Below are 25,023 nucleotides of genomic sequence, written 5' to 3'. Positions count from 1 at the left end.
TGTCTCCTTTTTCTCAGAGGACGATGGAGATTTGGCTGCTTGAATCTGAGCATTTGACATTTATAACTGAGCTCCCTGCAGCCCTAGAAATGGATTTAGTGTGCTGGATGATCTGCTTGCTACTTTCTAAGATGGACTGGATGCTGGAACAGGATTTGGGACATTTTTTCTCCTGTTCCCGTGACCTCCCTATGATGTTCCGGAAGGAGTCTAGGACAGGCCGTGGTGAGAGGGCGGCTCTGGACTGGCTATCAATCCCCTGCTGGTGTGAGAGACTAGCAAGGTGGACTTTTGCTTCCCCAGCAACGCTGCCCTTATCCATCCCAGGCTGGATTTCATGGCTAGGTGAGAGGACAGTCATGGGCTCTTGTCTGGACCGGCTCAGGTGAGAGCAGAGCCGGACTGGCAGACTTCTGGATGAAGACACGTTCCGGACTTAATGTTTTTTTACATCTGAACTAACATCTCATCAGCTTAACAACTTTTGACCCCATTTGTGAACAATGGCTCATATGGACAGTTCCATCTTATGGCTCGCGTACAGTACTCTGGATCGGACTTGTGCGCCCTCAGAGGGGTTTCTCCCTCCTGGATACGACCAGCCTTCTTTTCTAACATTCCCCTTGATGACGGACCCAATTGCCAGGGTTCCGAGAGGTGGCTGGGCTTAACTAGGGGCCTCGAGTGGAGACGTGCTAAGAGGCCCCTGATAAAATTTTTAGCCGGTTATTTTAAAAGGTTAGGGAGGGGGAGGGAGGGGAGGGTAGGGAGGGAATCTTTAACTGGCACTCAGTCTGGACCTGTTAGAGGTCCTGACGGGACGGGGTCGGGGGGGGGTGGCTGCTGGTTCTGGGAATGTGGGGGTGGGGCTTCAAATCCCCATGGCGATAGGGAATGGCAGCAGGTGTTTGCGCGGAGGGCCATATCAACACCTGGGATCGCGCCCCCGCTATCTCCGAGCGGTGGCGCGCTCCGACCCTCCGGTTAGCACCCTCTTACCCGGGGATGAGGGTGATCAGGCCCCTGAGCTCAGGTTGGTCTATTTTAACGCTAGATCCGTAGTTAACAAAGCTCCCCTCATCCATGATCTGATCGAGGAGGAAGGTGCGGATCTAGCGTGCATCACGGAAACTTGGTTGGGTTCGGAGGGAGGGGTGCCTCTCACCGAGTTATGCCCGCCAGGTTTCCGGGTGCTGCACCAGCCACGGGCTCAGGGCAGGGGTGGTGGGGTGGCAGTGGTTATTCGGGAGACTTTGTGTCCCCGGGAGGCCACCATTGTCCAAATGGCCGGGAGCGAATCCCTCCTCTTGAGATGTGGTTCTCGGGTTCAGTTGGGTTTGTTGCTTACATACCTGGCGCCCAGCTGTGTGGCAACAGCCCTGCCTGAGCTGCTCGACACCCTCTCAGGGTTGGCGGTGGAGTTCCCCAGGCTTATAGTCCTGGGTGACTTCAACCTGCCGTCACTGGGAGGGTCGTCGGAGTTAGCTCGGGAGTTCATGGCTTCCATGACAGCCATGGGCCTGACCCAGGTTATTGAGGGCCCGACTCATGTGGGGGATCATACTCTCGACCTGGTATTCCTGTCTGGACAGTGGTTGGATGATCTGGGAGGGGGCTCCCCGTCCATCACCCCTCTGTCATGGTCAGATCACCACCTCTTGAGGCTGGTTTTCCGTCATGCCACCCCCCGCCGCTGGGTGGCGGAACCGACCAGGTGGTTCCGCCCCAGGCGCCTAATGGACCTGGATCGATTCCAGAGGGCGCTTGGGCCTATACCTATCACCCTTACCCACAGCCCAGTCGATGCTCTGGTGGAGGCCTGGGAAACGGCTGCCACCAGGGCACTTGACTGCGTTGTACCCATGCGACCTCTGACCCGGCGCAGATCCCGTTGGGCCCCATGGTTCTCTGTGGAGCTCCGGGAGATGAAGCGTCGGAGACGAGGTCTAGAGAGCGGTTGGAGATCCAGCCGATCCGAATCCGACCGATTGCAGTTAAGAACCTTTATAAGGTCTTATCTTGCGGCGATAAGGACGGCGAAGTCTAACTACTTTGCCGCCCTTATCGCATCCGCAGATAATCGCCCGGCCGCCCTGTTTAGGGTGACTCGCTCCCTCCTTAACCAGGAGGTGAGAGAGGATCCCTTGCAGGGACGAGCCGAGGAGTTCAGTCATCATCTGGCGGACAAAATCGCTTGGATCCGGACCGGCCTGGACTCTGACTGGGCAGAGTCTGATGTGGAGGAATCAGGCGGTCTTGAGCACGTTATCTGGACTGAGTTCGACCCTGTTTCCCCTGATGATGTGGACAGGATCATGGGGAGACTGAGCACCACCACCTGTTTGTTGGATCCGTGCCCCTCCTGGCTAGCTTATGCGGCTCGGGAGGGAACACGAGGCTGGTTCCATGCAGTAATAACTGCTTCTCTGAAGGAGGGTGTCTTCCCTGCCGCCTTGAAGGAGGCGGTGGTGAGACCCCTTCTCAAGAAGCCTGCTTTGGACCCGGCTGCTTTAGACAACTACCGTCCAGTCTCCAACCTTCGCTTTCTGGCGAAGGTTGTTGAGAGTGTGGTGGCGCATCAGCTCCCTCTGTTCCTGGAGGAAACTGATTATCTGGACCCGTACCAATCGGGTTTCAGGCCCGGACACAGCACGGAGACGGCATTGGTCGCGCTGGTGAATGATCTCTGGAGGGCAAGGGACAGGGGTTGCTCCTCTGTCCTGGTCCTATTAGATCTCTCAGCGGCTTTCGATACCATCGACCATGGTATCCTGCTGCGGCGTCTCAGGGGGTTGGGAGTGGGAGGCACCGTTTTACGGTGGTTCTCCTACCTCCAGGGCCGCTCGCAGTCGGTGTTGACGGGAGGGCAGAGATCCGCCCCAAGGCCTCTCATTTGTGGAGTCCCTCAGGGGTCGGTTCTCTCGCCTCTCCTGTTCAACATCTATATGAAGCCGCTGGGCGAGATCATTCGTGGCTTCGGGGTGGGGTATCACCAGTACGCTGATGATACCCAACTTTTTCTTTCCACCCCGAACCAACCCAGCGATGCCCTCTCCGTGATGTCCCGGTGCCTGGAGGCGGTTCAGGTCTGGATGGGGAGAAACAGGCTTCGTCTCAATCCCGCCAAGACTGAGTGGCTGTGCATATCGGCATCTCGGGTTAACCAAGTTATTCCACCTCTAACGATGGGGGGGTGAGGTGTTACCCCCCGTTGATAGGGCTCGCAACTTGGGCGTCCTCCTGGACTCACGGCTCAATTTTGAAGATCACATAGGAGCCGTGACCAGGGGGGCTTTTGCACAGGTTCGCCTGGTGCGCCAGTTGCGTCCCTATCTGGACCGAGACGCCCTACGCACAGTTACTCATGCGCTTGTGACCTCCCGTTTGGACTACTGTAACACTCTCTACATGGGGCTGCCCTTGAAGACCACTCGGAGGCTTCAACTGGTGCAGAATGCGGCCGCGCGAGTTGTAATGGGGGTCTCCCGATACTCCCATGTAACACCTCTACTCCGCGAGCTGCATTGGCTTCCGGTTGCCCTCCGGGTGAAATTCAAGGTGCTGGTTGTCACCTATAAAGCCCTACATGGCCTGGGTCCGGGGTATTTGAGGGAACACCTGCTGCCGGCATCAAACGCCCTTCGCCCAGTGCGCTCCCACAGGGAGGGTCTGCTCAGGGTCCCGCCGGTAAGAGATTGCCGGCGGGTGACACCCAGGGATAGGGCCTTCTCAGTGGGGGCGCCTGCCCTCTGGAACCAGCTGCCGGTGGAGCTGAGGACTGCTCCCGACCTCCGATCATTCCGCCGGGGCCTGAAGACCTGGCTCTTTGAGCTCTCGGGCCCAGGCTGAGGAGATATTCATTTTAATTGGGGTTTTTTAATAGTACAGGGTTGATTTAATATTTTTTAAATTGGGTTTTAACTTTTGTATAGTTGTTTTTTAACTCCCTGTAAACCGCCCTGAGTCCTCAGGGAAAGGGCGGTATATAAATGCAATAAATAATAATAATAATAATAATGTTCCCCATATTTTCTCTCTTATTGGTGCAACACCCACCTGCTACTAGATTGTATAGATTGTAGCTACTAGATAGCTAATGACCAATGGAACATGCATATCTCCATGGCATGTAAAGAGCACTCAGCACTTGTGGTGGTTGGCCAGCACTTGGTCCCATGTGGTACATTATTTTATACAAGTTACTCACTTTTGATCTCAAGTGTATTGGTATATGCCTATCCCAAAGCATTCCAGTGATCTCCATCGACCCCAGCCATGTTGCATCCATCCTTATGCATTCATTACTGCTGCCATCACTATGCAGATGGGATGCTAAGTAATGGAAGAAGTTTGTTTTCACTAGATCTTCACTGCTGATGCTCGAGCTGTTTACTCTCCAGATTCTCAGTCTTCTTGATAACAAGGCGCAAACAACAAGGCGCAAACCAAATTAGCTAAGATGATTGTTCCATGTTTGAAAAAGAGTGGTGCAGTTCTTCCCTGTGTAGCTGTGAGCAGGACATCATCAGCATAAAGCAAGTCCCAGATTTAATGTGATACTTATTCATGATGAGAATAAATAGCAGTGGTAATACTGCTAAGCCTTAGTACACATTAATTTTCATAGGAAAGCTCTTGGAAAGGCCAGTGTATAGTAGTTGGCTACAATAAATAAATATCGAGACACATTTTATAAGTGACTTGGGCACACCATGGTCATGTAATACATGCCATATCATCTGACATGGAAGATATTTAAAAACGTTTCTCCATGTGGGCTGCAAAAATGGTATCAGTGGTACTCAAGTCTTTGACAATAACTGCACTGATGATACTGATTTCAAGAATGTCACTTGGTTGAGGTTCCACGCAAAAATTTTAATTGTGTGTGATAAACTGATTTGTCAGTAATCTTCCCATTTGCCTTTGTCCTGAAGAGGAGAACTGATACGCGTGGCCCAGTCAGGGTCCACAGTGGCATTGAAGAAGTTTGTCAGCCAGTCACTGCTATGTTGTGAAGTTCTTTCAGTTTCCAGATGTCTGCTGGTAGATTGTCTGGGACAGATGCTTTCAAATTCTTCATGCCACTGATAGCTTTGGTAACTTTTTCAGCTGTAAAGTACAGGATTGGGCCAACATTTAGCCAAGCCATCAGGAATTGGTAGGTGTGGAAATTTGACATTAGAGATTTCATCAAAGTACTCCTGTCAGTGTTTCAAGATTTTGAGCTTATTCCGCAGTTACCAACTATTTTTGTCCTCAACACATAGGTAGCGTTCTTTTGCTGCCTTGGCGTGTGTTTTCTTTAGTCAATAGGTATTTTCCTTGCCATCTCATCATTGTTCATTTAAATCCTGATAACAATTGGCTTTAGCCTCTGTGACAGCTTTCTTAGCAGTTCTTGCAAAGATGTACTTTTGCCAGTTTTCACTGGTCTTCTGCATATACCTCTTTTTGTAAGAACCTTATTTTTCTGAACTTTCTGCTGCACTTGCTCTGTCCAGAGCCACGCCTGCTTGTGTTTTGATGACAACCTGGTCTTGCAGTGCCTAGGGATATTTTTCACAGCAGTGATAATGGACTCGCAGAAATTCAAATGGTATCAATCTAACCTGTAGTGATTGGAGAAAATGTGATGCAGTTTATGATGACCACATTGTGTTTTTATAGCTTTCACCACTTGATTTTCTCTGGACCCATTATGCTACCGCCTCTCTGTATGTTTGCTGATCTTTATATCAGCAATAATCTTCTTATGTTGGAGGGTGAGACAATCAGATGGAATGACTTTTACCTCCATGATAGTGGAGAAGTCACATTGTTGCATAAGGATAAAATCAATCTGGCTGTTGTGGTTGCCACTAATATAGGTGTGAATTTAGAATCGTTGATTTCTAAATAATTCAAAATGAATGAAGGGCCAGAAATGCTCCCTAGGTTTAATGAAAGTTTAGATTTCGTAATGTCTATTTGGTCATATGAACTGCTGAATGGTGGTTGGTTTTTTTTAATCAGATCCCAACATCAATGTTCTGCATATTATTTATTAGCTTTATAACACATTTTTCATTCAGGAACTTAATGAATTGCAATTTTGTGAGATGGTTGAGAAACTGGTCTAAAGTCACCCAATAAGATTCTGAGATTAAAGGTGGACTAGACCCTGGGTGTCCTCACACATAGTCTAATACTTTGAGCATTACAACATCCTTGCTTTCATAAATTTCCCAGCAACTGACCAGATATTGAAAGATTTAGGATTTTACGGATGCCTGCTCATTCAGGACACCAAACTAAAGATTACCAATTGCTATTTGTATAGAGCCAATGATATAGCAGACCTGTAAGCAGACTATGCTAACCGTTTCCTTTCCCTACAATGGTAGATGCATTCTGATTGGAACAATGGATACACCAACTAAGGCTCACAATAATTTCATTGGCTAAATTTATTTGATGTGTTACTTCCCTTTGAGCATGTGATTTATATGTGTCTAAACAGGTTGAGCATGCTTTAAGTGTTTGTGTGGTAACCATACATGAACTTCCTTTCTCATTTTAACATTTTACTCTATTTCATTTCATTTCAGAAACAGATATGAACACATTTTGGGGGGAAATGAGCACTATTATCTTGGATTCTGAACTAGCAATGGATATCAAGCATCCTCCTGCAGTCCCAGGACTTACTCAGTTTCTCCAGAGCATCACCAGACTCTTCACATCTATGTGTTCAGAACCTAGATTTGCAAACAGGAATTTACTTACGAAAAGTAATACAATGAATCCTTGTTTGTCAGTTGAATACCTGCTACATTCAGACTTTTCTGAAGTACGTTTACTGGTCTTAGAAACAATTCTGCTATGGTTGAATCAAGTGAATGCAAAAGATGTGATGGAAGAAAAAGGAAACCTTCTGTTGAATCTACTGTCTGGCTTGGAGGAAACACTTATTAAGATGGCTGTTAAGGAAAAGCATCCGGAATGTTTTTGCAAGGTGATACCCTATTTTTTTCTCTTTTTCTTAAGGGCAAGTCAGTTACATATAATAAAATAAGAACTTAAAGTAACATTTTGTGCTGGTCTGTGCCTGAATAGGGACTACTGGGTTGTAAAAGAGGAGGGTTTTTTATGAGAATAATAAAACGTTTTCTTTTTCTCTCTCTCAAATTAAACTCCAGTTATATATTCCAATTAGGCTCAGAACAGAATTTCCTGTAGCTGATTTTTTCCCCCTGTAATAGATATTAGAGGTTCTGTATAAAATGGACCTCAGAAGTGTGCTTGCAAAGATGGAAGATACTGGAAAAATGAATCCAAGAGAGTTCTTGCATTGGATTATGAATATTGCAAATACTTCTGGCAGGTATACTGTCTTGTCTTTTTGTGTTTGGTTAATCTATATTTACTGGTTGCAGACTGCTAATGAAAATGAACTTTGATGCAGAAAGGGAAAGCATTATTTCAGAATTTTATTAACTGTAATCTATACATTTTTTCCACTTAAAACAAAGATTGAGTCTGGAATTACAGTTGTAAACCATCCCAATTTTTAAGTGAGATACCATGTAACCGCATTTGATTTTACAACCTTATTTGCATCAGTCATTAAGTAAATGCAGCAATCATTGGGAAAGGACCCTCTCCTGGCACTTCACTTAACATTCACAACTAAGTTAAATGGTCACTTAATGTCTCATTTAACAACCATTTCTTTCAGCAACCAAGATTCTGGGCCCAGTTTTGGTTGTAGGTGGAGGACTGCCTGAATCAGAAACTACAGTATTTCAAGTCTGGAAGTTGAGTCAGGGCAACTAAACTTATTTAACAAATCTAATGAACCTATTCATTAGATTCTCCCAAACCAACTTGCTCAGACTGAAGAAACTATTGCGATAAGCAGCAAAATGTTTCAGAGCAACATGAATATAAGCCCAGTTGCCATGACACAACTTCCAGACAATTCTACCTGGATGACTGAGAATCTTCATCAACATACAGTATTTAAACATTATCAGGACTTAGAGCATGGATAGTTTCATACATTTAAGGCACATCTTTCTCATGCATAAAACTTGTTTAGCTTGTTTACTTATGCTTTCTCACAAGCAGCCATGAAAAATTGAATTAGGTTAATCTTAATCCTGGATTCAGCGACAAAGCAATATGGTTACATAATAAACCCTATCTCTACCTGGTGGCCTCCAAATTTGTAAAAAATCACATTTATTAAATTATCATGCTAATTGGGAATTTTGGGGTTAAATATTTGGAGATATTTAATAGATAAGGCTTTTAAAGCAAGTTAGCAAGAAATAATGTATTTTCAGACAGATTGCCTGTTGTTGCCACACTATTCTTATTAAAGATTTAATTTGGTGTATCTGTGTTAACATTTATTTTTACAGCATTGAAATTCAAAGCATATCCCTTAAATTTGCCTCAGAGTTGCTTGTATATCTTATACAAAACTGGCAGGAGGTAAGGAAAATTATTTACCAAATGTTTGTTCAGTTATGCTATGATTAAAAACAGTCATAATAAATACAAAATCACTTTTTGTAGAATCTTTAAACACCATAACTTTTGTTGAAGCATTTAAGTTAATTGATTCACATCTAAACATCCTGACATTAGAAATTCAACCCTAACACACAGTAACAATACATCTAGGAAGGTTTCTGGATTATTCTAGTGTAAATTTTCACAGAACTTTTTTTTTTTTAAAAAAAGTTTGTCTTTTATCTTTTACAGTTTAATTTTTAATTGCTGATGTGATTTAATTTAATTGCTTTTTTATGGACACTAATGTGGTTTTGGATTTTTGCACAGAATCCTTTTTTTAATCTATGGAATTGGAAAGGCTGAATATTATTATTGGTTATTTTTATTTATATATATATATATATATATATATATATATATATATATATATATATATATATATATATATATATATAAAAGGGATGCGGTGGCTCAGTGGGTTAGGACGCTGAGCTTGTCGATCAGAAGGTCGGCAGTTTGGCGGGTCGAATCCCGAGTGCCGCATAACAGAGTGAGCGCCTGTTACTCGTCCCAGCTTCTGCCAACCTAGCAGTTCGAAAGCACCTAAAAATGCAAGTAGAAAAATAGGGACCACTCCGGTGGGAAGGTAACAGCGTTCCGTGCGCCTTTGGCGTCCAGTCATGCTGGCCACATGACCACGGAGATGTCCTCGGACAAACGCTGGCTCTTCGGCTTTGAAACGGAGATGAGCACCGACCCCTAGAGTCGGAAACGACTAGCACGCATGTGCGGGGGAAACTTTACCTTTACTCTATATATATATATATATATATATATATATATATATATATATATATATATATATATATATATATATATATATATATATATATATATATATATATATATATATATATATATATATATATATATATATATATATATATATATATATATGGATCTTTGGTTATTCAGGTTTTTCCCCCCGTAGAACTAAAGGTGAAGGCGCCTACACCTTTAGTTCTACGCGGGGAAAAACCCGAATAACCAAAGATCCACATACAAACACCCGCGAAAACCTCAGAAAACATACATACATACATACATACACATATATATATATATATATATATATATATATATATATATATATATATATATATATATATATATATATATATATATATATATATATATATATATATATATATATATATATATATATATATATATATATATATATATATATATATATATATATATATGCTTGCAAACAAATATATAAAAACAATATAGAAAGAACAATATTTTTATTAGTTATACAAAAGGCGGTTATATAAATGTTTTGAATTAAATAAATTTAAAAACAAGAAATATATATAAAAGTATATCAAAAATCATAAATACACACCACTTAAAGCTGAGCTAATCTTGTTCATCAAAAAAAATCAGTTCAGTTACTGCACCAGTTCCACCACATTCCCCTGTACCTGTTGGAAAAATCATGTCTTCAGGGCCTTGCAAAAAGCCAGCAAGGGCAGAGCCAGTCTGATTCCTGTGGTAGGGGAGAGATGATTTTCCATGGGATGGTTGCCAAGGCAGAAAAGGCTTTCTTTCTGGCTCCTGCCAGATTAAATTTCCTGACTGGTGGGACCTGCAACATGCCCCTCCTGCCGGACCTGATGGTATGATTAGATGTAATGGAGGAAAGACGATCCCTCAAGTAACCTGCTCCCTATAGAGCTTTATAGGTTATTACTAGCATCTTAAATTGAACCTGGAAGCAAACTGGCAGCCAGTGCAGTTCACAGAGCAAAAGCATACTATACACAGATTGCAGAAGATGCATAACTGCCTGCACAGCTACATTTTGAACCAGTTGAAGCTTCTGCACACTCTTCAAGGACAGCTCCACGTGTAGTCAGCGTTCAAAGTACTAGCACCCCTTCCACAAACCCGCTACGTCCTAGTATATTTATATTTATTGTTAATCTTGAACCACAAGATAAAAACTAACACAAATTAATATAAAGTAAGGAAAATAAAAAAGTAAAAAGCAAAAATTGCAAGAAAATTAGGAAAGGAAGAAAAAAGATGTAAGAAGTGGCTTTTGATATTCTTCACAGCAGTTATAAGAAGAAATATATTTTAAACTCTAAAGTCACATCAGATTACGCTTTTTGTCTATAATCTATTCTGTCTAATCATCAAACCCGATTCACAAATTCAGTTTTTTCATTTTTGCACAAAAAGTCTACAAGAGGTTTCCAGTCACCAAATATTTTTTCTCTAATCAAAGAAGTCAATTTATCCATTTCAGCACCATCTCTCAACTTTTACCAATCATTCTTACTTAGTAGGTAGTATTGAATCTTTCCATCTCTGTGCATCTCTTCACAGTAATTTTATATTGTCTACAATATATAATACAATATATATTTCAGTTGTATATTGAAATAATCTTCCATTTTTTCCTTGTATATAATATAAATGATGTAAACTCTTAGCATTAAAAAAACCTTTTTATTGCTTTTGAGTTAGTAATGATTTCTAGTGACTGCCTGCAGTTTTCTTGGCAAGGATTTCGGAAATGGTTTGCCATTGCCTTTTTCTTAGGGCTGAAACTTAGTGACTGGCCTTAAATCACTCTGCTGGTTCCTAAGATGGCCCAGAACTCATGGTTTTATGTTTTCTAATTAGGATCTTTAATCAATACATCACCTGGCTCTTAGCAATTAATTTACAAAAACAATTTAGGTGATAGAAATTGTCCAGTGCACAAAGTTCTGATTTTGCAGAGTATTGCAGTAGTTTTAATGGCAGTACCAATTGTTTTATAGGACTTGGAATCAGAGACAAAACAATGGCTTGAATTAGTTAGCTATTGCTGTGAAGATGAACAACAAACAGATCTGAGATTGGCTGCTGCAGAGATTCTTGTGAGCATTACACCATTTTTCCTGACTGATCAGAAGCTTCCCTTGGGTAAGTAAATTAGGCAAAGCAAGTAAGCAAAAGTTATTTATTTTTCACTCTCATTAAATACAACATAAGAATAAAACACACACTGAAATTTGTACAGTTAAGTTTTATAATTTCTGCTTACTCCTTGGTTAACTTGCTTCTGTATTATTTAAGGTTGTGGTAAACACTTTAAGAATTCTTCATAATTTGGGGGTAATTATTTGTGGGACTGCTTACTCCAAGTAGTAGTCTGTTTACCCAAGAGGTGCTTGCCAAGAGTTCGCACTCCATATGAGGTGCAATGGGAGGAGGTTCAGAGGCAGACGTTATCTGCAGGAACTCCTTCCTTCAGGAATGCCTTATCACCATACAGAAGAGCTGGGCCTTTACTCATGATATTTAGGAAATTATTAAAAAAACAGACCCTTCTAAAGGATATTTGGAACTCTGTACCTGAGATGATTGGTGGTGCTACTAATATCATTCTGGATGGATGAAGAGGAGGTGTTTGAGATGAGGTTATTTCTTTTGATGTGATATAAAAACCAGTGTCATAAATAAATATGTACAGTAGGCAAAATTTACACATATATTGTAGATTTAGAGTAATGGTATTTTAGAATACAGGTAGACCTCAACTTACAAACATTCATTCAGCAACTATTCAAAAATAAAGCAATGAAGAAAGGGGACTTGCACCCAATCTGTGAAATTGTGATCAGCGGGGGGTTCCTAGGCTCAAGTAATGGTGATCTGGGCGCCTGAGCACCCAGCTCACGGTTATGACATTGCTGTGAATGGCAAATATGTGATTGCCATTTGCAACCTGCCCTGCTGGCTTCCTACAAGCCAAGTCCCTGCTGGAAAACCAGCAGGGACGCAAGCAAGTCGCCTGAGTTCTGCCACTTTTTCTCTTAAGGAATCCCAGTAACACAGTCATCCCCAAACTCACCCACACTTTTTTTTTATTACATTTATATCCCGCCCTTCTCCGAAGACTCAGGGCGGCTTACAAGCTTAGCAATAGCCTTCATTCTATGTATATGCTTGCTTGTTAGGGCTTTCACACACCCCCAAGCGGCATTATTACAAAGTCAGCTTATTGCTCCCAACAATCTGGGTCCTCATTTTACCTACCTCGGAAGGATGGAAGGCTGAGTCAACCTTGAGCCTGGTGGGATGCAAACCTGCACTAATTGCAGGCAGCTGGTGTTACTTAAGGAGGCATTAGCCCACTGCTCCACCAAGGCTTTTCCCAGCACCCACATGCTGCCTTTGCCAGCTCACCCGCAGCATACCCTATTCCCCTGTGCCCCTTTCCTGGGACTCTTGCCTCTTCTGTTTAATGACTTGTTATGGTCCTAGGGCACAAGTCGGCAACCCGCGGCTCCGGAGCCGCATGCGGCTCTTTAAGCCGTCTCCTGCGGCTCCCAGTTGCCCGGTGCACGCGCACCTCTCCGAATGGGCAGTGGTGCGCGCCCACCTCTCCAAACAGAGAGTGGTGCCGCCCGTTCGGAGAGGTGCGCGTGCACCGGGCAAAATTTACACATATATTGTAGATTTAGAGTAATGATAGTTTAGAATACAGGTAGACCTCAACTTACAAACATTCATTCAGCAACTATTCAAAAATAAAGCAATGAAGAAAGGGGACTTGCACCCAATCTGTGAAGTTGTGATCAGTGGGGGGTTCCTAGGCTCAAGTAATGGTGATCTGGGCGCCTGAGCACCCAGCTCACGGTTATGACATTGCTGTGAATGGCAAATATGTGATTGCCATTTGCAACCTGCCCTGCTGGCTTCCTACAAGCCAAGTCCCTGCTGGAAAACCAGCAGGGACGCAAGCAAGTCGCCTGAGTTCTGCCACTTTATCTCTTAAGGAATCCCAGTAACACAGTCATCCCCAAACTCACCCACACTTTTTTTTAATTACATTTATATCCCGCCCTTCTCCGAAGACTCAGGGCGGCTTACAAGCTTAGCAATAGCCTTCATTCTATGTATATGCCTGCTTGTTAGGGCTTTCACACACCCCCAAGCGGCATTATTACAAAGTCAGCTTATTGCCCCCAACAATCTGGGTCCTCATTTTGCCTACCTCGGAAGGATGGAAGGCTGAGTCAACCTTGAGCCTGGTGGGATGCAAACCTGCACTAATTGCAGGCAGCTGGTGTTACTTAAGGAGGCATTAGCCCACTGCTCCACCAAGGCTTTTCCCAGCACCCACATGCTGCCTTTGCCAGCTCACCCGCAGCATACCCTATTCCCCTGTGCCCCTTTCCTGGGACTCTTGCCTCTTCTGTTTAATGACTTGTTATGGTCCTAGGGCACAAGTCGGCAACCCGCGGCTCCGGAGCCGCATGCGGCTCTTTAAGCCGTCTCCTGCGGCTCCCAGTTGCCTGGTGCACGCGCACCTCTCCGAATGGCCAGTGGTGCGCGCACACCTCTCCAAACAGAGAGTGGTGCCGCCCGTTCGGAGAGGTGCGCGTGCACCTCTCCGAACGGGCGGAGGTGCGCATGCACCTGTCCGAACGGGCAGTGGCACTTCCCGTTTGGAAAGCTGCTGCGGCCTGTTTGCAAAGCTACCGCCAGGTGGTAGCTCTGCAAATTGGCTGCGGCAGCTTTCCAAACCGGTGGCAGCAGGTCTGCAAACGGGTACCGCCGCCGCCCGTTCGGGCGGAGGTGCGTGCGCACCTCTCCGAACGGGCGGCAGTATGGAGGTCCCGGGGGTGGCTCCGGTGGCGCCCGGGCTGAAGGCAGTGCCGCAACCCAGCGCCAGTCACCAGGGAGACCCGTCGCCGCCGCTGCACAGGTGCGTCCACATAAAAAAAAGTGGAACCGCATGTGTGCGTCCACACGCGCATGCACAAAACGTTTTGTTTTTTGCGCATGCATGGACGCGCGCGTGCGGCTCCCACTTTTTTTTATGTGTGATGGAACCGGTTCCCAGTGGCTCTTTTGCTTTTTCAGGTTGCCGACCCCTGTCCTAGGGTTACAACAGCAACAAGAACTTCTGGGATTGCCATTGGTAAATGTTGAGGTCATGTGGTATCATGATTTACAAGTGCATCGCTTTGCAACAGAAATACCAATACCAATTGCCATTGTAACCGGGGGATTACCTGTATCGGGATATATTTAATACAAGCCTGCCTTTAACTAGTCGAGTATAGCTTGGACTGCGTGGCTATTAGGGTAAAAGTCCAAAGGTAAAAAGACACATGATATTCTGTGAATGCATCTGTTTAGTTTTAATATGTAATGGCTTTAGAAATTATGTTTACTTTATAAGTATGTATTTAAATCCAGCTCTAACGTGTCTTTCTACAAATACTCAGGTCTGCCTGACACATTGTTCCTTTGGAGATGTGTTGTTCAACTGTTGCAGAGTGAAGAACAGATAGTCAGAGATACAGTTGCTGGAGTTATAAGGCTAGCTCTGTCTCAAGAAAATATATTTAGGAAAAGAGGTAAGAAATTATTTTCCAGTGATCAATAATTATGAGACTGACTTCAGTGAAAGTGCCAGTTTTCTCTTCTTTGTGGGTTGCAGCCAGTCATACCCACTGTATGTTTGATCCCTGGTGTCCCCCATTGTGGTCAATCTCTGCATGGAAGAAGGAGAAACCAGAGCATTAAACCCCTTCACAGGAACCTCACCCACCTATTGATATAGATACATGGATCTATATCAGAATTGGAAGCCTTCACTAAACACACAACAGAGAAGAATAGAACAACAAACACTGCAACATTGTCATTCCATACCTTGCAGGAATATAAGACAATAGACTAGAAATAGAAATAGAAATAGAGCTGGAAGAGACCTTGGAGGTCTTCTAGTCCAGCCCCCTGCTCAAGCAGGAGAACCTATACAATCTCTGACAAGTGACTGACTAGCCTCTTAAAAATCTTCAGTGATGGAGCAGCCACGATTTCTGAAGGCAAGCTGTTCCACTGGTTAATTGTCCTCACTGTCAGGAAGTTTCTCCTTAATTCCAGATTGCTTCTCTCTTTGATCAGTTTCCAACCATTGTTTCTTGTCCTGCCCTCTGGTGCTTTGGAGAATAATGTGACCCCCTCTACTTTGTGGCAGCCCCTCAAATACTGGGATACTGCTATCAAGTCTCCCCTATTTCTTCTTTTCTTTAGACTAGCCAAACCTAAATCCTGCAGCTGTTCTTCATATGTTTTAGCCTACAGGCCTTTGATCATCTTAGTTGCTCTTCTCTGAATTTTTTCCAAACTCTCAACATCTTTTTTGTAATATGGTGCTCAAAATTGGTTGCAGTATTCCAGGTGTGGTCTTACTAGGGTTTTATAAAGTGGTACTAATACCTTGCGTGATCTTGATTCTGTGCCTCTGTAGCTGCATTGGCTTCCGGTTGCCCTCCGGGTAAGATTCAAGGTGCTGGTAATGACCTATAAAGCCCTAAATGGCATGGGTCCGGGTTACTTACGGGAGCACCTGCTGCCGGCATCGACTTCCCTTCGTCCAGTGCGCTCTCACAGAGTGGGCCTCCTCGGGGTGCCGTCGGTCAAAGAGTGTCGACTGGTGGCCCCCAGGGGGAGGGCCTTCTCTGTGGGCGCGCCAGACCTTTGGAACCGTTTACCGGTTGAGCTCCGGATGGCTCCCGACCTTGGCTCCTTCCGACGTGACCTAAAAACATACTTATTTGAACAAGCCGGCCTGGCCTGATGGGTTTGGGGTATTTTAAATATTTTGTACTAATTTATTGGATTTGGGCTGTAGTATTTAATTTTTTTTAACTTTTGTATATTGTATTTTTATTGTATTGCCCTGTACACCGCCCTGAGTCCTTCGGGAGAAGGGCGGTATAGAAATTAAATTAAATAAATAAATAAATTAAATATAACACAGGATTGTATTAGCTTTTTTGACTGCTGCTGCACACTGCTGGCTCATAGTCAAAATGATCATCCACTAGGACAGATTTAGCCCAGGTGGTTTCAAGGACCTTTAACAACTGGCTGACTGCAAAGAGTATAAATTCTTTCCATTCCCCACCAGTTAGTTAGAATTGAAGAAGTTCTTGGATGAAAAGTGAAGTGTCTTCAAGAAAAAAGAAAGTCCAGTTCCCTCCTTTAAGGGCCTTTGAGACGACCATGATGTGGATGACTGAGAACCTCCATAGACAGCCAGTCATACATTACTTAATTGCTTTTATTGTAATTCCTTTATTTGGTTGTTGTGAGCTGTTAGAGCCTTCTCCTTCTCCTCCTCCTTCTTTCTCCTCCTCCTCCTCCTCCTCCTCCTCACCCTTCCTCCTTCTACCCCCTCTCCATTAACTGCCTCCTACATGCACGAAGCCTCTTATCCAGAATTTCAAGGACATATCCAGAAACATTTGAAACTGGGCAAGAAGATCTTGTGGCACAAGGACTCCTTTAGGAGCAAGATTCCTCTACCTGATTCCAATATTTTTTTCTTTGCACTATGGAAGACTTCTTGGAGCCCTTTGCACTTGCAAAGAGCACTAGTTGCAAAGCGAGAGGAAAGGGAAAGATAGTGATTGGCTACAAAACTTACCTTCACCTTGTGTAGCCACTGAGCCCAGTCCTCCATTTTAATATGATAATGATGCTACAGATAAATACCATTTTAAGTACAAATATTGTTTTTCTTTCTTAGTTTTATTTTACATCTGGGAAAAGAGCTAGAAATAACAGCAACAACAACAACAACAATAATAATAATAATACCACCACCAATTAAGGAAAAAGAAAAGGGAATGCTTCATCATCCACATGTCATTTAGTCTTCCTTGCCAGTTCATTAAGAGGGCCTGTAAATATATTTGGCAGAATTCTTAGTGAAAGTACAGAAAAGATGATAATGAGCAAAATTTGAGAAGTGCAATGTGATCAGGTAAGCAGTGTCCAGGGCAGGTTCTTACTTTCCAGTAAGTCACTAAGAATTGAATGAATATGAGAAAGCTGATTTATCATATGTGGGAAATCATACAATAAAATGAACAGCACTGAAGTACAGTTTCTGCTAATGTGAAATTATGTTGATTATGTTGTGAACTATGTCAATTAAACTGGTAGGATCCAGGAAGAGAGCCTTCTCTGCTGTTCCCCCTCCCCCCTTTGGAACATTCTTCCTCCAGAGGTGAGCCTTTCAGAAAGGTCTAAAGCAGGGGTCAGCAGCCTGAAACAGTGAAAGAGCCACTCGGAACCGGTTCCCTCACAAAAGGAAAAACTGGGAGCTGCAAAAAATGTGTGCATATGCGCGTACATGCACGCATGCACAGAACAGGATTTGACTGAAGAGTGGAGCCAAGGCGAGATATGCACCTACCCTGCATATTTGAATTGATTGGTTGAACTTTTTTAGTCCCACTTCTTTTTTGGGGGGGGACTGCACATGGCAGAGGACTGGGAGCCGCAGGAGACGGCTGAAAGAGCCGCATGCGGCTCCGGAGCCGCGGGTTGCAGACCTGTGGTCTAAAGACTGGCTCCTGTGGATTACATGGACAGTGCTTGGTTCTTTTTGTGAATAAATCCAAAACCAAGAAGAAGAGTTTATTGATGGCAATGTTGCAGAAATCCTACCCTCTCTGTTTCCGATTCATATTTTTAGCAGTTGATGCACGCAGTAAATACAAATATGTGTGTGCTTAATGTATTAAAAATTATTAAGGTGGTACAAAGGATTCATAAATCTCTCACTTCAGCAAACTGCTTGTCTTGCTATTACAATAGATCCTATGCTCATTTTTGATATGTCGTTCAGAATAAGAAAATGTTAAAAGCAAGCACCAGCTACAAGAGTGAAACATGATAAACTAAAAAGTTGTTGCAATTAAGTTGCTTTTTCTGATAAAGTTTTTTTTAAGCATTAGAAACAGCTAGATGTATAGAAATCACACTTGCAAGCCTATGACTTGATAACATTCTCTGTAGTTGGCAGTGATGAATTCTAGGGCCTATGTCTAACATCAGAGATTTTCCTATCTTTCTTTCAAGTGATGTACTAGATCTTTGAAGGGTGTTTTAAGTGTGAAAACTCTCTGCTCAAATAGACATTAAGACTACCGAAGAATTTAAAAGTGAAATTTAAATAGATGTATAAGTTAAGGGTTAGAGAACTTGAAAAGACAGTCAGGGCTCTTCTTTTTATTCTTTAACTATTATTAGACTAATAGGCCAAATCTATCAAAGTTGATTCTGATGTCAGAAGAAGCTTTATCAAAGAAGTTTTAATGGAGTCCTTGATGTTCTCTGAGCTTGATTGTTTGCTATTACCCCACTAGGTAACATCATCAGTGCTGATGACTGTGAGGTTTGCTTCCTGTTTATATATTATAGTAGTTTAGCCTGCCAGTATTGGAGGGGATGTGGTTTTCTCCTTGTGAGTTCCTTAATTAGGGTATAATTTTCTCTCTTGATTGTTCGTCTGGTGTTAATCCCTATTTATTTGGGAGTGGGCAGCTACACTGATGGTTTTGGTCTTTTTGTTCTCTTCTTAGCTTTTTAATTATCACTTTTGTAAAGGTAAAGGTAAAGGTAAAGGTTCCCCCGCACATGCATGCTAGTCGTTTCCGACTCTAGGGGCCGGTGCTCATCTCCATTTCAAAGCCGAAGAGCCAGCGCTTGTCCGAGGATGTCTCCGTGGTCATGTGGCCGGCATGACTAGACGCCAAAGGCGCACGGAACGCTGTTACCTTCCCACCAGAGTGGTCCCTATTTTTCTACTTGCATTTTTACGTGCTTTCGAACTGCTAGGTTGGCAGAAGCTGGGACGAGTAACAGGCGCTCACTCTGTTATGCGACTAGTGTGTAAATGACAATCAAGCAGAAAGTAATATCCTAATCAAGAAATTAATCAAGATCATCACTACTAATCAAGATCACGCATACCTTAATGAGTATTTCAAAAGTTAGCCAGTGGGCAGTAAATCTGTATTTTATCCTTGTCCAAATAAGCCTTCATTGCCACGAGGAACTATTGATGAATTAATAGTAGATGCTGCTCAACCAAATTGGAAGGAACATTTTTGTGAGTTACTTTGCCATTAATACAAGATGGCTGTTAAAACACATTGGAGTGCTAAAAGCTCTGTTGAGTACTTCAGATAATAAAGTCTGAGGACAAATGAAAGTAAGGATTGGAAAATCTGCATTGATATTTTTAGTCACACTTAAAGAGCATAAAAATAAAATGGCCTCTCTTAAAAAATGACAGCTGATTAAATAAAAGATCCTTATCCTAAGGCAGATGGCATCATAAACACTTTGTGTAAGAAATGTAATTCAGGCAAGCCGAATGAATTCCTGGTTCCATGTTGCTTGAAGGAAATATGGTTAAGAAATTGAGAGTGCCCTCTAGGTACTATATCAACCCTTTCAGGAAATATACAGAGGCTTTAAGGATGCAAATACTGATGTCCATTTTTAAATTTTTTCAAAGCAAAATTTAAATAATGCTATTTTATAGCCTCAATAGGCTCAACATTCCTAAGCCCAGTATAGTAAATGATTGCTTAAATGTAGCTCTTACAGAATTAATACAATCTATGCATGGTGTTATACGTTACTGGATTTATATTGAGATTTCAGAAAACTATATTTGTAAGTAAGATTGGTGATTTAATATTTGGTTCAAATTACAGGTAGTCTTTGGCTTGCCACCACAATTGGGGGCAGAATTGTAGATCATTGTGATCGTAAGTCGAGTCACACTTGATTTCATAACCATTTTTATGATAGTCATTATGTGAATCACTGTGGTCATTAAGCAAATCCATAGTTGTAAATGCAAACCAGCTTTTCCAAATGAGTGTTGTTGGTTTTTTTGCCAGCAAGAAACCAGCAAAAATAGTTGCAGATGGCAAACATGTGACCACAGGACACTGCAATCAGTTGAAAATGCAAGATGGTTGCCAAGCAACTGATTTGCGATCATGTGAATATGTGGAGTTTGTGATAGTGGGAAGACCAGTTATAAGGACCGGGCGGGGGGAGGGTTAGCACTTGTCATAATTTTGAATGATCACTAAACAAATTTTTGTTTGTTGGTAACTACTTGTATACTGTTCTTGGCAAACCAGATCAAGTTGTAATGTCAGTTTTAAGAGAACTAAATAGGACAGAGTGGACAGACTGCAAAATTAGATGTTTCACTTGTAAATTATATTGGAATTAATGAATTGTCATTCCTTATATTGTACATTTGTAGTAATTGTGGGCCTATTATTTATAGAAGCTAGAGAGTCGGATATTATTGATTTTTAGCATGCCTAATAAATTTGTTTATGTGCTTGTTTTCTTATATTTGTGGTGTGATTACGGGATGTCATTTGCATCTAGAAAAATTAATTTATGGTATCACTTACTAGGAAGTCCTGTTTTAGGACTAAAATTGCTAAGAAATCTCCCATTCCATCCAGTTCTTTTTCTACTGGTGTCAGTTTTCTACAAGACAGTATTTTTCAATCCAAATATTCAGGCCCATTGATGTTGCTATTCACAGCAATCCTATTTTGTTTTATTATTTTTAATCCACCGGGAACCTGAATTCTCTAATAAGTAGTGATTTGAAAGTATGTTACATTATAGAATATAGAATAACAGAGTTGGAAGGGACCTTGGAAGTCTTGCAATCCAACTCCCTACTCAAACAGGAGACCCTATACCATTACAGACAAATGTTTGTCCAATCTCTTCTCAAAAGCATCCAGTGATGGGCCACCCAGAAGTTCTAGAGGCAAACCGTTAAACTGATTAATTGTTCTCACTGTCAGGAAATTTCCCAATTCTAGGTTGGATTAATGATCTTTCATCCATTACTTCTTGTCCTGCCTTCAGGACATTAAATAGAGTTGGGATATATTACAGTACAGGTAGTCTTCAACTTATGTCTAGTTGTTTTGGTGACTTTGAGGTTATGATGCACTCTCCAAACTACCTATGACCTGGTTTCGAAGTTAGAGCTGTTGAAGTCCCGGCATGGTCACTGTCCTTATGAAGTGACTGCAGGGACACAGCACCCCCCCATCTCCTTCCCATCCCATCCTGAGTCACCACAATCCTTGGGGCTACTCCCAACCAGTCATTATCCTTGAAAGGAGTCTCAGCCTGGTTCAGAGGCTACTAGCGCACAAGAAGGTATGGCAGTTTTCAGGACTCTGCCTACTAAACCAGCTCCAGGACCACCCAAACTATCTTTCTGTTTTTCTGCAGCTTCTGAAAGAAGTGCTCAGCCAATGCAAGGGTCAGCTTTCCTACAGAGGCAGCCTCTTCCATAGGGCATCCAGATTACTTCAGTTTACACTATTTCTCCCTGTTGTTGTTGAGAGTGGCACATTTGTCCAGTCCAAACTCGATTGCAGTATCTTGGCTTATGTGTATGAACAGCATTGAGCAGTGGTTTTACTACTATTTATAACAGTGTGAAATCACAGGTGTCAGTTCTTTAGCTGGTGTTGGCCTTCATATGCATCAAGTTTTTCCCAAACTTATAATGGCCTTTTTAAATTGACAGATGGAAATTTTGTCAATGTGCAGATTTTCTAAGTGTCATCCAAGTTTTTTGGTGTGGCACCCAGCACTGGGACCACTGCTGCCAGTTTAGGCCATAATCTTTGAGCTGTGACTTTCAGGTCTTGCTACATTGTCATTTCCAATTCTATGTCTTCTATCCCCTGGTATTCCTACATCAGTTATCCACATGTTCTTGTCAACTAGTTAAATCTGGTGTCTTATGAGCTAAGACAGGGGTGTCAAACTCAATTTCATTGAGGGCCACATCAGCATTGCGGTTGCCCTCAGGGGGCCGGGTGGGTATGGCCAGGGTGGGCGTGGCCTACTGGGTGGGCGTAGCTAGAGTGCGTATGACCTACTGGGTGGGCATGGCCAGCTCTACATCGTTCGTGTCAAGGGTGCCTATGGGGGCCTGGGCAGGAGTGGGACAGATCTGAGGGTCTCTGGCAGAAGGAGGGTCTCTGGGCCAGGGCCAAGGCAATGGGGGCCGTTCCCTCACTGTTTCCAGGATGGCTTCGTGGGCTACATGAAACCACTTTGTGGGCCGGATCCAGCCCCCGGGCCTTGTGTTTGACATGTCTGAGCTAAGACTTTATCAGTTTGTATCTGAAATCCCACAGTATTTTAAATCTGCTCATTTTTTACTTCTTTTTCAATTATATGTTCCCACCAATTTTTCATTACTGGCACATGATAATTTTTACAGATGTTCCAGTGAATTATTTTGGTGACTATGTTATATTGTTGCTTGTAGTCAGACTGTGCGACACTCTTATACATGGTAGATTTACGATTATTTTTTCTGCTTCTTTGCACAGCCTGCTCTTTGAATCATTTAATGATTTTTTTAATTCTACCCTTGATTGCTTTATTGATATTTTATTATCTATAGGTCATTTACAGTTAGATTCACTGTCTAAGGCTGGTGTAAACATAGTAATTCAAGATATAACCAAGGACCTAAAAATTATTGAGCTAGCCTTTAAGAATAAAGGTAATTCAGAACAGTATGGAATTAATTATTTTTATTATTTACATAGGTGCAGAAACATGTACACAAAGCTCTTGGCATCATGACATTTTTACACTCAATTTGATTATCACTTGCAGGCTTGTATTATTAAAATTTCTATCATGGCTACCCAGCAGTGAGTACTTCAGTTATAGATGAGACAACAGCAAACATTTTCTATTATCTATAAGATTAGAAGTTTGTTTCTACAACAAGTTTGTGCTTATTCAATAGGCAGAACATTCTGGAGGTGATTGGGACATCACCAACTGGGTTCCTTCCAGTTCTTTTGATTTATGATATAAAAACCTACTGAACTGGAGTATAGAAAGTACTTCAGCGTATCTTTATATATTCTCCCTATGACTACTGTGGTATTAATAAAATGATGTTGGAACTTGAATTTACAAATGTTAATGACTTTTGGTCAGAGTAACGTCAAATCTAAAGAAGCAAACTGGTAACTAAATTCTTGAGCTATATATTTTGCAGTATTCTTTTTGTTTTAAACATTATTGTTGTCCAACATTTGAGTTAGCAAACCATAGTACAGTACTTCCTCCTGATGTAACTTTCAATGAACACTAGACTTCAGAAGGAAGCAAGTTGAATAAACAAGATCTGCAGAAATTCCTTTCCAGTGAAATTTAATAAATATTTTAACAGCTAGTCAAACATACAAGAAATATTTTTCTTCTGCTGCTAACTAGGCAAGTTTTATATACAGTTATAAAAGAAGCGACTGATAAATGTCCCAAGCATATCCTCTGCGGAATTCCTGCTTACTTCAGTGTATCGAGTAACAGGGCCATTCAAGAAAAGAACTAAATTGCTGATTGCTTCCCAGAAGCTTTATTATAATGAGGACAGCATTGGTGAGCACATTTCTGGGAAAGCATAAAACTGCTTCAATCATTGGAAGGCAAGTGGATGAAAATGGTGAAATGCCTAAGATGCCTATAATGGTGCAAGTAGTGAAAATACCAGTTTTAGGTTTTGAATCTGGTAAGATTCTATTCTAGATAACTTGAATATAGTCTTAAATATTTGTCAGTACCAGAACTAGGCAAGTACTTTCCGTTATATATATAGGAGAAGGCTGTAGAAGAAAAAAATTTCTGAATGGATTCCGGACACCAACTAGCATAATTAAATCACAGCACAACTGTATGTTGACTCTACTTAGACCATCTAGATTACTGACCCCAGATGTCAATGAGGAAATATTTCACCCTCTCACCACCAAATACAGTGAGCTTCCTTTAATAGTGGAGCAAATAATTAGACCTGGGGAAATTGCTGTAATTGAATTGAGGTGAATTGAATTGATTTCTGCATTAAATTTAGAATATTGGCACTCAACACTGTCCTTTGTGTTAAAATCAATTTAGTTCCTCATAGCATACAAATAAAAGGGACGTGGTGGCTCAGTGGGTTAGGACGCTGAGCTTGTCGATCAGAAGGTCGGCAGTTTGGCGGGTCGAATCCCGAGGGCCGCGTAACAGAGTGAGCACCTGTTACTCGTCCCAGCTTCTGCCAACCTAGCAGTTCGAAAGCACGTAAAAATGCAAGTAGAAAAATAGGGACCACTCCGGTGGGAAGGTAACAGCGTTCCGTGCGCCTTTGGCGTCTAGTCATGCCGGCCACATGACCACGGAGACGTCCTCGGACAAGCGCTGGCTCTTCGGCTTTGAAACGGAGATGAGCACCGGCCCCTAGAGTCGGAAACGACTAGCACGCATGTGCGGGGGAACCTTTACCTTTACTAGCATACAAATAAAAGTTTATCTGCCATATAGATTTTTTTCATTAATAATACCCCATTCTTAGCACTACAGATTGTGTATTTTAATGTTTATATACTGTATGACCAGTCAGTAAAATAGGAAGTAATGTCTTCATATATTCATGAGAAAAAATATTTGTGTACAAGAGAAGTATTTATATCTGGCACTATTAAAGGCCTTCTTGTAAATGAGTACATGTGTGGGAGGCTAGATGTACAGTAAATGGATTAAAAAGGATGACTCAGA

At 42.3% G+C, this 25,023-nt stretch overlaps 1 protein-coding gene across 1 annotated transcript in view; it reads left to right on the top strand.

The window, feature by feature from the left end:
- Positions 1-25,023, top strand: part of THADA (THADA armadillo repeat containing) — a 152,029-nt gene that overhangs the window by 120,793 nt on the left and 6,213 nt on the right. The window contains exons 33-37 of the mRNA XM_081313022.1: positions 6,591-6,997; positions 7,245-7,366; positions 8,409-8,481; positions 11,346-11,490; positions 14,808-14,939. Of these exons, the coding sequence (XP_081169148.1) occupies positions 6,591-6,997; positions 7,245-7,366; positions 8,409-8,481; positions 11,346-11,490; positions 14,808-14,939 (879 nt within the window). The remainder of the gene's footprint in view (positions 1-6,590; positions 6,998-7,244; positions 7,367-8,408; positions 8,482-11,345; positions 11,491-14,807; positions 14,940-25,023) is intronic.

The sequence above is a fragment of the Vipera berus genome (genome assembly GCF_964194415.1).
Source record: "Vipera berus genome assembly, chromosome: 1".
Taxonomy (NCBI): domain Eukaryota; kingdom Metazoa; phylum Chordata; class Lepidosauria; order Squamata; family Viperidae; genus Vipera; species Vipera berus.
Note: the sequence above shows the minus strand (reverse complement) of the source record. Positions and strands in the feature narration are given on the sequence as shown.